This window comes from Salvelinus alpinus, chromosome 29 (genome assembly GCF_045679555.1).
Source record: "Salvelinus alpinus chromosome 29, SLU_Salpinus.1, whole genome shotgun sequence".
NCBI classification, from domain to species: domain Eukaryota; kingdom Metazoa; phylum Chordata; class Actinopteri; order Salmoniformes; family Salmonidae; genus Salvelinus; species Salvelinus alpinus.
Window position 1 is genome coordinate 27,219,206 of NC_092114.1, and position 13,272 is coordinate 27,232,477.

Genomic DNA, 13,272 nt, shown 5'->3' on the forward strand with positions numbered 1-13,272 from the left:
CGACATACAAGTTGGTGCATTCACCTTATGATATCCAGTGGAACAACCACTTTACAATAGTGCATCTAACTCTTTTAAGGGGGGGGGGGGGGGTTAGAAGGATTACTTTATCCTATCCTAGGTATTCCTTAAAGAGTGTTTCAGGTGTTTCCGGAAGGTGGTGATTGACTCCGCTGACCTGGCGTCGTGGGGGAGTTTGTTCCACCATTGGGGTGCCAGAGCAGCGAACAGTTTTGACTGGGCTGAGCGGGAGCTGTACTTCCTCAGAGGTAGGGAGGCGAGCAGGCCAGAGGTGGATGAACGCAGTGCCCTTGTTTGGGTGTAGGGCCTGATCAGAGCCCGAAGGTACAGAGGTGCCGTTCCCCTCACAGCTCCGTAGGCAAGCACCATGGTCTTGTAGCGGATGCGAGCTTCAACTGGAAGCCAGTGGAGAGAGCGGAGGAGCGGGGTGACGTGAGAGAACTTGGGAAGGTTGAACACCAGATGGGCTGCAGCGTTCTGGATGAGTTGTAGGGGTTTAATGGCACAGGCAGGGAGCCCAGCCAACAGCGAGTTGCAGTAATCCAGACGGGAGATGACAAGTGCCTGGATTAGGACCTGCGCCGCTTCCTGTGTGAGGCAGGGTCGTACTCTGCGAATGTTGTAGAGCATGAACCTACAGGAACGGGTCACCGCCTTGATGTTAGTTGAGAACGACAGGGTGTTGTCCAGGATCACGCCAAGGTTCTTAGCACTCTGGGAGGAGGACACAATGGAGTTGTCAACCGATGGTTGTCAACCAATCTGATGGTTCACAGTATCAAAGGCAGCCGATAGGTCTAGAAGGATGAGAGCAGAGGAGAGAGAGTTAGCTTTAGCAGTGCGGAGCGCCTCCGTGACACAGAGAAGAGCAGTCTCAGTTGAATGACTAGTCTTGAAACCTGACTGATTTGGATCAAGAAGGTCATTCTGAGAGAGATAGCAGGAGAGCTGGCCAAGGACGGCACGTTCAAGAGTTTTGGAGAGAAAAGAAAGAAGGGATACTGGTCTGTAGTTGTTGACATCGGAGGGATCGAGTGTAGGTTTTTTCAGAAGGGGTGCAACTCTCGCTCTCTTGAAGGCGGAAGGGACGTAGCCAGCGGTCAAGGATGAGTTGATGAGCGAGGTGAGGTAAGGGAGAAGGTCTCCGGAAATGGTCTGGAGAAGAGAGGAGGGGATAGGGTCAAGCGGGCAGGTTGTTAGGCGGCTGGCCGTCACAAGACGCGAGATTTCATCTGGAGAGAGAGGGGAGAAAGAGGTCAAAGCACAGGGTAGGGCAGTGTGAGCAGAACCAGCGGTGTTGTTTGACTTAGCAAACGAGGATCGGATGTCGTCGACCTTCTTTTCAAAATGGTTGACGAAGTCATCCGCAGAGAGGGATTAGGGGGGGGGGGGAGGATTCAGGAGGGAGGAGAAGGTGGCAAAGAGCTTCCTAGGGTTAGAGGCAGATGCTTGGAATTTAGAGTGGTAGAAAGTGGCTTTAGCAGCAGAGACAGAAGAGGAGAATGTAGAGAGGAGGGAGTGAAAGGATGCCAGGTCCGCAGGGAGGCGAGTTTTCCTCCATTTCCGCTCGGCTGCCCGGAGCCCTGTTCTGTGAGCTCGTAATGAGTCGTCAAGCCACGGAGCAGGAGGGGAGGACCGAGCCGGCCTGGAGGATAGGGGACATAGAGAGTTAAAGGATGCAGAAAGGGAGGAGAGGAGGGTTGAGGAGGCAGAATCAGGAGATAGGTTGGAGAAGGTTTGAGCAGAGGGAAGAGATGATAGGATGGAAGAGGAGAGAGTAGCGGGGGAGAGAGAGCGAAGGTTGGGACGGCGCGATACCATCCGAGTAGGGGCAGTGTGGGAAGTGTTGGATGAGAGCGAGAGGGAAAAGGATACAAGGTAGTGGTCGGAGACTTGGAGGGGAGTTGCACCCCTCCAAGTCCACCTGGTCCCCAGTCCACCTGGTCGTGCTGCTGCTCCAGTTTCAACTGTTCTGCCTGTGGCTATGGAACCCTGACCTGTTCACCGGACGTGCTACCTTGTCCCAGGCCTGCTGTTTTAAACTCTCTAGAGACAGCAGGTGCGGTAGAGATACTCTGAATGATCGGCTATGAAAAGCCAATTGACATTTACTCCTGAGGTGCTGACCTGTTGCACCCTCTACAACCACTGTGATTATTATTATCTGACCCTGCTGGTCGTCTATGAACATTTGAACATTTTAGCCATGTTCTGTTATAATCTACACTCGGCACAGCCAGAAGAGGACTGGCCACCCCTCATAGCCTGTTTTCTTCCTAGGTTCTGGCCTTTCTAGGGAGTTTTCCTAGCCACCGTGCTTCTACACCTGCATTGCTTGCTGTTTGGGGTTTTAGGCTGGGTTTCTGTACAGCACTTTGTGACATCAGTTGATGTAAGAAGGGCTTTATAAATACATTTGATTTGATGGGAGTGTGGTGCCAGGAAAATAGGAGGCTGAAGAAATTTGGCTTGGCACCTAAAACCTTCACAAACTTTTACAGATGCACAATTGAGAGCATCCTGTCGGATTGTATCACCGCCTGGTAAGGCAACTGCACCACCCACAACTGCAGGGCTCTCCAGAGTGTCGTGCGGTCTGACCAGCGCATCACCGGGGGCAAACTACCTGTCCTCCAGGACACCTACCTCACCTGATGTCGCAGGAAGGCCAAAAAGATCATCAAGGACAATAACCACCTGAGCCACTGCCTGTTCACCCGCTATCATCCAGAAGGCGAGGTCCGTACAGGTGCTTCAAAGCTGGGAACGAGAGACTAAAAAACTGCTTCTATCTCAAGGCTGACTGTTAAAAACTTTTAAATAGCCATCACTAGCACATAAGAGGCTGCTGCCCTATATTTTTATAGACTTGGATTTCACTGGCCACTTTAAAAATGGAACACTACTCACTTTAATAATGTTTACATATTTTGCATTACTCATCTCATATGTATATACAGTTGAAGTCGGAAGTTTACATACACCTTAGCCAAATACATTTAAACTCAGTTTTTCACAATTCCTGACATTTAATCCGAGTAAAAATTCCCTGTTTTAGGTCAGTTAGGATCACCACTTTATTTTAAGAATGTGAAATGTCAGAATAATAGTGGAGAGAATGATTTATGTCAGCTTTTATTTCTTTCATCACATTCCCAGAGTGTCAGAAGTTTACATACACTCAATTAGTATTTGGTATTATTGCCTTTAAATTGTTTAACTTGGGTAAAACGTTTCGGGTAGCCTTTCACACGCTTCCCACAATAAGTTGGGTGAATTTCGGCCCATTCCTCCTGACAGAGCTGGTGTAACTGAGTCAGGTTTGTAGGCCTCCTTGCTCGCACACACTTTTTCAGTTCTGCCCACACATTTTCTATAGGATTGAGGTCAGGACTTTGTGATGGCCACTCCAATACCTTGACTTTGTTGTCCTTAAGCCATTTTGTCACAACTTTGGAAGTATGCTTGGGGTCATTGTCCATTTGGAAGGCCCATTTGCGACCAAGCTTTAACTACCTGACTGACGTCTTGAGATGTTGCTTCAATATATCCACATAATTTTCCTTCCTCATGAAGCCATCTATTTTGTGAAGTGCACCAATCCCTCTTGCAGCAAAGCACCCCCAACACATGATACTGCCACCCCCGTGCTTCACGGTTGGGAAGGTGTCCTTCGGCTTGCAAGCCTCCCCCTTTTTCCTCCAAACATAACGATGGTCATTATGGCCATACAGTTCTATTTTTGTTTCATCAGACCAGAGGACCAGATTTCTCCAAAAAGTAAGATCTTTTTTATGGCGGTTTTGGACTAGTGGCTTCTTCCTTGCTGAGCGACTTTTCAGGTTATGTCGATATAGGACTCGTTTTACTGTTGATATAGATAGTTTTGTACCTGTTTCCTCCAGCATCTTCACAAGGTCCTTTGCTGCTGTTCTAGGATTGATTTGCACTATTCGCACCAAAGTACTTTCATCTCTAGGAGACAGAACGTGTCTCCTTCCTGAGCGCTATGACAGCTGCGTGGTCCCATGAATTTATACTTGTGTACTATTGTTTGTACAGATGAACGTTGTACCTTCAGGCATTTGGAAATTGCTCCCAAGGATGAACCCAACTTGTGGAGGTCTACAATTTTATTTCTGAGGTCTTGGCTGGTTTCTTTTGATTTTCCCATGATGTCAAGCAAAGAGGCACTGGGTTTGAAGGTAGGCCTTGAAATACATCCACAGGTACACCTCCAATTGACTCAAATGATCAAAAGCTTCTAAAGCCATGACATCATTTTCTGGAATTTTCCAAACTGTTTAAAGGCACAGTCAACTTAGTGTATGTTAACTTCTGACCTACTGGAATTGTGATACATTGAATTATAAGTGAAATAATCTGTCTGTAAGAAATTGTTGGGAAAATGACTTGTGCCATGCACAAAGTAGATGTCCTAACCGACTTGCCAAAACTATAGTTTGTTAACAAGAAATGTGTAGAGTGGTTGAAAAACGAGTTTTAATGACTCCAACCTAAGTGTATGTAAACTTCCGACTTCAACTGTAGCTCTGTAGCTCGATATGGCAGAGGTTAAAACGCCATAACACATGTGTTTTCTCAACAACAGGTTAATTCCAGAAATATATCAGTACAGCTCCCACAATATTCTTATCATTAATTTCTTTCAACCAATCATCAGACATTTGTGTCAGTGCAGTACATGTTGAGTGATCTTCTCTGTAAGCATGCTGAAAGTCTGTTGTTAATTAGTTTACAAAGAAATATTTTTTCCAACAGCAAGCTGATAGGTCTGCTGTTAGAAGCAGTAAAGGCCACTTTACCACTCTTTTTTTGTTTGTTGTTCATAGTTTGTTTGATAGCTGCAATATTGCTACCTACATTTAATATAATACACCATCATTCATTTCGGACTCGGGCCGGATCCGGCTGCCAGACCAGGGCCCGCAGTTTTAGATCCGGCATGCCGGAATCAGGCCAGAAGTGGGCCAGACGTTTGTGCTACCTGGGGAGTAATTAGTATCAAGCATCAAACACTACGTCTCCATCTAATCACTAGAATTATTTTACTTACACCAGTCAGGGTCTATAAAGCCTCTCATCACTGAGTCTGTGGCTCTGTTACACTGATAGTTATATGTGTTACACTGATAGTTATATGTGTTACACTGATGGTTGCGTCCCAAATGACACCCTATTTCCTATACAGTGCATTCAGAAAGTATTCAGACCCCTTGACTTTTTCCCCATTTTGTTACGATTAAATTACTTTTTCCCCTTATCAATCTACACGCAATACCCCATAATGACAAAGCGACAACAGGTTTTCAGAATGTTGTGTACATTTATAAAATATAAAAAAACGTATTTCCGTAAGTATTCAGACCCTTTGCTATGAGACTCAAAATTGAGCTCAGGTTCATCCTGTTTCCATTGGTCATCCTTGAGATGTTTCTACAACTTAATTGGAGTCCACCTGTGGTTAATTCAATTGATTGGACGTGATTTGGAAAAGCACACACCTGTCTATATAAGGGGTCCCACAGTTGACAGTGCATGTCAGAGCAAAAACCAAGCCATGAGGTCGAAGGAATTGTCTTAGAGCTCCGAGACAGGATTGTGTCAAAGCACAGATCTGGGGAAGTGTACCAAACAGTGGCCTCCATCATTCTTAAATGGAAGAAGTTTGGAACCACCAAGACTCTTCCTCTCCTCATAAGTCACATGCGCCAAATACACCAGTTGTAGACCTTACAGTGAAAGGTCTGGGTCGCCATTTGATTAGATGTTCAGTAGTCTTATGGCTTGGGGGTAGAAGCTTGGACCTAGACTTTGCGCTCCGGTACCTCTTGTCGTGCGGTAGCAGAGAGAACAGTCTATGACTAGGGTGGCTGGAGTTTTTGAAAATTTGTAGGGCCTTCCTCTGACACCGCCTGGTATAGAGGTCCTGGATGGCAAGAAGCTTTACGCACTACCCTCTGTAGTGCCTTGCGGTCAGAGGCCGAGCAGTTGCCATACCAGGCAGTGATGCAACCAGTCAGGATGCTCTCGATGGTTCAGTTGTAGAACCTTTTGAGGATCTGAGGACCCATGCCAAATCTTTCCAGTTTCCTAAGGGGGAGTAGGTTTTGTCGTGCCCTCTTCACAACTGTCTTGGTGTGCTTGGACCGTGTTAGTTTGTTGGTGATGTGGACACCAAGGAACTTGAAGCTCTCAACCTGCTCCACTACAGCCCTGTCGATGAGAATGGGCACGTGCTCGGTCCTCCTTTCCTGTAGTCCAGTTGAAAGCTATGATCCCTTCAATGACGTCACTTGTTAAATCCACTTCAATCAGTGTAGATGAAGGAGAGGAGACCGGTGAAACAATTATTTTCAAACCTTGAGACATGGATTGTGTAGGTGTGCCATTCAGAGTGTGAATGGACGAGACAAAAGATTTCAATGCTGTTGAACGGTGCACCAGTTTGTGTCAAGCACTATAACACTGCTGTTTAAAAAAAAATGCTCAACAATTTCCCTTGTGTATCAAGAATGATGCACCACCCAAATGACATCCAGCCAACTTGACATATGGTTAATTAAGGTGTCCTTAACTTTTTGTACACTCACTGAAGTTATTCAATAGAGCTGTTTCTCAAACAACCTTAACCTAATTATAGGAATTTGTTGTAAGAACTGTAAAATCAATTCTGGATTAGGCTATAGGACGGAAGGCGTAACCATCAATCAAATATGAAAAGTCGGCACTTAGTCAGCACACATCTAATTCTTGAATTCTTACTGTAAATCACGTGATGGTGACTAAACGACTGTTTGGCTTTTGACTTTCATTTTCATCTTTGCAACTTCCTCAAAAATGGTGAGTAGCTTTTTTGCACCGTCTGTTGAGAAGAAATTAAGAAGAAATTAAGATAGGCCTACACGGCAAAAATGAACAATTGAACACACTATCTTGTATCCATCTATCGATTTAGCCAAAACAACTCGAAATCTATTGAAGAGTTTTGACGCGCAGGAACGCGCGCACGTAAAAGGCTATAAGGAAACCAAATTTAATTTCAGATTTGGTTAAAATTATGTTAGGATCGGGGTTTAGATAAGGTAAGGGTCAGTATTATGTTTTGTTAAGTCGTTTTGCAGGTCAGAAGTGTCCTAATAGCCTCTCCCCGTGCGCAGACACGTCTATGCAAATATTAGGTGTAGTCTACTATATTTGCTCAGTCCTCTTAAAAACGTAGCTATTTCAGTAAATAATTTGGCTAATTTCAAATTAATATGAACCTTCTAATGAGTTTTCATAATAGCAGTATCAGTTATTGTATAGGCCAAGTGATCTATTTAATGGTTATGACGTCATCTTTCTCATGACAGGATGCTAAACAACAGAAGAAGTAAGCCTTAACATATTCACCATTAACATGAACTCTTCTTTTGATATTTCAATATATTAAATAATTGCACACTTATTTATTTAATAAAAATCTTGTTCTGTCATAACTGACAAAAAAAATATATTTCTTAGGGCAGAAGAATTTCTATTGGCTGAAGCAAGTTTTATAACAAATGCCTTCAGGATCATCGATGTAATGATTCAACTATGCAAAGACGAGCCTGACTGTAAGGTGCATGTGGATGAGGTATGTATGCATTTGAAGGTGTCATTATCTGCAATTGGATAGTTTATCTTCTTTTCCTGCAAAAAACTATCTAAAAAAATATGAATGAATGGATGATGGATAGAGCCATCCAGAAATTAGGGTTATGCATCCAAATAGACAATCATTTTATATGTTCTTCTCATAGCAAACCTGTGTTTGTCTCTAAGATTCTCCACAGCATCTTCTTCTTAGGTTTCATTCATAAACCCCAACAATTCACCCCCAAGGATATCCTTGGTGAACTTATGCCTGCATTGGAGGAGACTTTCCCGAGACCATTTGAGAGTTACACATGTAAACTGCCAAAACGCACTCCGTTCTCCTCTGTGCTGGATATGGTAAGTGTTGTGTTGATGAATGCTTTTTATTATTATACAGTATTAATTCAACGGAGAAGGGACAAACCTTCAATGACTTAAATGCTATATGCAGCAACAATGTCATACTCGTTTGGACCAGACAGCATTAGATAGATAGCATACCAGTAGAGAGACAGAGGGGTTCTGTTTTACTCGCTTGGATGCTTTCTCCTATGAGATACACAATTCATGCGAATTGACGGAAAATTATGAAACACAGAGAGAAGCCTGGCTTCCTTTGGTATCCATGAATACACACCACGGCCCACAAGGGGCATTCCTATCCTACGATGTCTACCGTTTGTAAAAAAAGGTGGACAGTATATTGCGGAGAAACTTTTGTAAAGTATTCACAAAAAGATGTGTGTGACCTGCTCTAACATAATATATTGATCTGCTCCTATCTGTATATATTTGTGTAAATCATTGTGTGAATAGCAATAAGGTTTCTCTGAAATATACAGGCCACCTTTTTTTTATTTTTTGGGATTCTACCTGACCTCTCTTTTGACATCTGTTGTCATCTACTCCCAGGTGGTCTCCTTGCTTGGACCAGACGAAGAGATCGACATACTGAAGAATCTGCAGGAAATCGCCAAATACATGTCGGACCCCGAAATGAAATATCAAATGCAATCAAATTTATTTCTTTCATTTATAAATCCCAGCCTAAAACCCCAAACAACAAGCAATGCAGGTGTAGAAGCACGGGTGCTAGGAAAATACCAGTTCACCTCCTCAACCATCTGTGTCTCTCAAACGAAGGAAGTTCAAAGAAGTTACTATGGAGTGTCCATGTCCTGCAATGGGAGGCAAGAAGGACAGATCATGGTTGCTGTGTCCTGTCTGCGTACCTGGAACTGCCGTGTATCCAATGCCGTGATGACATACGACCCAAACACCAAGAAGAAGAGAGAGAACTTTGACCACACCTTCAAACTACCAACGAATGTCAGGTGCCAGGCTTTCAATGTAAAGACTGGGAACGAGATGCATCCTTGCAAATCATGTCATAATCTGTTTGGCCTTGAGACAACGGAAACTAAGATGTGGCCCTACGGGAACTGCGCCGAGGCAGAGAGCTTGAGCAAACTGTACAACGGAGAGAAAGTTGATGCTGGGCAAGTAGTAAATGACGAGGTGCGAATGCAGGTGATACGGTCGGTAAGAGCTGACCTGCAAAGAAAACTCATGTCTATTGAATATGTATGGGATGGTGACTATTACATTCCACAGTAGATTGTCAAAGATGATGGTGAAGCACATCCATACACACACGTACGAACACATACATACACACACAAGCACTTACACACTTTACACACACATATATACACTCATACTGCAACACACTGAGATCCAAAACATGAAACATATAGTCATAGCTTGCTGCCAGGCTAGCAACGTCTGATTTGTGGCTGACAACCAGCGTTGAAACATTGCCAAAGCAGTGAACCACTCTGTGCATATAGTATACAGTATAACTGCTAGGCTATAGCTATCAGCTCTTATCAATGACATCTGTGAGGTAGATGGTTCTTTTAGAAGGGGACCGTTCTTTAGAGTACCTCATGGAGATACTGTATAATTCACAATATGCCTGTAATTTAATTTAATATTCTAGTCTAGACTAAGCATTTAACATATATATTTTTTTAAGATGATTTTCATTGGGATTTTAAACTTTACTTCTGTATTCTGTAGTTATTAATGCACATTTTACTCATCTGTAACAAATTACTAATACTGTAAACGTTGGTGTGAATTCATGTCTGGGTTGATATATAGCTATGTGAGGAATTCATCTAATAAAGGAACTTACATTGTAGTCATTGTAATGTAGCCTATGTTGTAATTTGTGTGTGTGAGAGAGAGATTTTCAGTGCTTACTGTTCTTAGTTTGCAAACGGAAGGGTGAAGAGAGTTGAAATAGCAGAACAGAAAAACAGGGTGCTGAAAAGTGAAGTGCAACTATTCATGGTATATTGTATATTAGTATATTGAAGTGAATATACTGTATGTGTGTGGGAAGAGAAATGTCCTAGGATTAATAAAAACATAAGGTTAATGACCTGCACAAATAAATATGAAACATGGATATGGCAAGACCAAGGGCTTTATTTTCGGCTGCCGCTTAGTTGCAAGTGTCAAACGCACTATAGTTTGCTATTTTATCAAGTAAACTGGCGCACTGGCATTTTCCACCCTTTTGTTCGGCAATTTCCCTCCCTCAGTCTCCCCCTATTCTGTTCCTCCATCTCTGTACCTCTCCCTCTTTTCTTCTTCCCTCTCTACCCTCATACTATATTCCTCCCTCCCTTTCTCCCTCTTTCTCCATCTCTCTACCTCTCACTTTCTCCCTCCGTAACTCCTCCCCCGTGTCAAAGAACAGTCAGAAACAATTCTAGTTTGTATAAAGAACTGAAGTTGAGAGTCTGTTAGACCATTTTTACTTCCTCTATTTGTATGTTCTCCTTTCCCTTTCTCTTGATCTGAGGTAGAGATCACATGATGGGACTCCAGCTGATTGGAGACGCATAGTCACACACGCATACACACGGTGCTCAAACTCAGTTTCTATTCCAAAAAAAGGATTGAGCCCATACCATGCCTCAGTGCTGGCAAACACAAAGCTCAATGTGTCTGTGTCAAAAAAAATATGTCTGTCTCTCTGTCGTGGCATCCTGGAAAGGGAATTTCCTGTTGAAGTAGAGGGAGAGAGCTGATTGACTGAGCTGTCTGGGGGCTCGACCAATGGAGTTTTGCGATTGGCCATTTGCTGGATTGGCCTGATACTGACACCCTGCCTCAGCACCCGTACCCCTCTCCCTCTCTCTACTTTCTCCACCCTCCCTTTCACTGTTCTCTTCTCACATTCCATCTCTCCCATACAATTTTTCCAGAAACGACAATGATCTACCAAGTATAAACCAGTCTTCTATCCCAGTAACAGTCAGTAGAAATAGGAACGCTTAGTGGAAACTATATAGAGAATAAGAGGGAAGAAACAAAACTACACTACCCTAGTAAAAACATCCTATAGGACTAGTGATTTATAGGACGAGTTATTTTTTTTCAAAAGAATCCTATATAATTCTCACAATCCTATAGGATTTTGTGTCACCTCTACTGTTAGAATTCTACTGGACTACTGTTTTCCTATTGGAAATAAAAAGTAATCATCTTGGATCCTATATGATTCTTGCAGTTCTATAGGATTCTTGACCCTATATGATTCTCGCAATCCTGTAGGATTTTGAATCAACTCTATCAGAATTGTATTAGACTACTTCTTTTCCTATGTGAAATCAAAAGTAATCCCATTGGAACCTCTAGTGTTTCTTTACTTTTGATTTTTATTCATTTTTTTTCAACAGTACAAAACGTGCACATACAAACGCTCACCAACATCCACAACATTCCTCTTGCCCAGACCCACCTGCTCACATCCCCCATCTGCAGCGCCCATATCACTCTCTGCCACATGGCCTCAAGCTGCACCATTTTCTTTCTCTCCATTGCCCATGCACTTTCAACATTTAGATAATAAAGCATTTGACCTTTCCATTGTGGAGGATGGAGGATTGGTTGATTTCCAGGTTTTAAGTATGTTTTTCCTGCTGATTGATGAGAAGAGTATCGTCCAGCCCATCGTTTATCTCACTGCACCCTCATATGCCATGTCTTGAAATATGCAGACAGACAGATTAAAAGTACATTTATTCTATAGGTTTTTGATAACTCTTGTAGGATTTTGTTAGCCCAATCAGAATCATATTACAACTTTTTTTCTTAATTGAACCCATTCAATTATAATTTGTTGTCCTTAGTTCCAGCACAATACAACAACATTAATTACCACATTTTCGTTGATCAGAAACAACAGTTCTATATTAATTTCTGTTTTATTCACCTGTAAGAAAGCATGTCCCTTTAAGAGTGACTGATGACGTCAAAGCTAGCGCGAGTTTGCAGTGTTAATTAGCCAAATTCAGCTCGCCATCTGTGGCTGTGCAGAGAATCTTCGATTTTCCAGCATTATTATTAACCGTTTTATCCTTCACTGTGAGTACAGTAATTTTCCTTATGTTTCTTGACGAACTTGTCAATGTTTTAGTCATATTTTCATTATTGTACAGCATTTTATGCACTAGGTTTTATGCTAGAAAGGAAACTACTGTGAGACACATTTTGCTTGTCAACTGACAGTATATATACAAAAGTATGTGGACACCCCTTCAAATTAGTGGATTCGGCTATTTCATTCAATACTGTTGCTGACAGGTGTATAAACTCGAGCTCACAGCCATGCAATCTCCATAGACAAACATTTGCAGTCAAATGGCCTAACTGAAGAACTCAGTGACATTCAACATGGCACCGTAATAGGATGCCACCTTTCCAACAAGTCATTTCGTAAAATTTCTGCCCCACTTGAGCTGCCCCGGTCAACTGTAAGTGCTGTTATTGTGAAATGGTAACGTCTTGGAGCAACAACGGCTCGGCTGTGAAGTGTTAGGCCACACAAGCTGTAGGAAAAAGGAAACCGCACACTGCTCTTGTTAGTGTCACTGATATTTAATAAGCTTACGTATCGGCCTCACGGCCTTTGTGAATTTGTGAAGAGCTTTTGTGAATTTTGTTAATTAGCACCCTTATGTAGACCTAGCCCCACCCACATCCGTTCCACACATCGAAAGGGGTTGGAGGCAAAGGAAAAACAAATAAGTGCTACCAAATATAACAATATGCATTTCATAAATATTACAGAAGTGTATAAATAAGATGTATTAAACACGTCTGTAGAACCACAATGAGGACATAGCAAGTTTTCATTAATCATTGGGTACATCGTACGAAAAACATCAGAGTAATCTTAAATAGGCACATAATTCATGTTCAAATTCACAACATAACATACATAGGCATTTCATCATTAAGTCCTTTAGGAAATAATGTCTGGAGGGTGAAAATTCAAAAACATTCCATTTTACTCTGGAGTATTATTAATATCACCTTCCCTGTCTGATATCTTAGCTTTCTCTATACAACAAAATCTAAAAGGTAGAAATGTCATGCTTTAGGTCATTAAAATGTACTGCGACTGGATAATCCCTGTCGTTTCTCCTGATTGAACTGTTATGTTCACTAATTGTCTGTTTGAGGTTTTACACACATAGCAGAGCCCACATGGACATTTAATCATGTAAATAACATGGGTGGTGGGAC

The 13,272-nt window shown here is 42.5% G+C and overlaps 1 protein-coding gene across 1 annotated transcript; it reads left to right on the plus strand.

The window, feature by feature from the left end:
• Positions 1–6,831: 6,831 nt before the first annotated feature.
• LOC139559415 (uncharacterized) lies at positions 6,832–9,871 on the plus strand. The gene is made up of 5 exons (XM_071375424.1): positions 6,832–6,885; positions 7,398–7,417; positions 7,549–7,663; positions 7,852–8,022; positions 8,578–9,871. The coding sequence occupies exons 1-5, from the start codon at positions 6,883–6,885 to the stop codon at positions 9,280–9,282; spliced, it is 1,014 nt and encodes a 337-aa protein (XP_071231525.1). The 5' UTR covers positions 6,832–6,882; the 3' UTR covers positions 9,283–9,871.
• Positions 9,872–13,272: the final 3,401 nt, after the last annotated feature.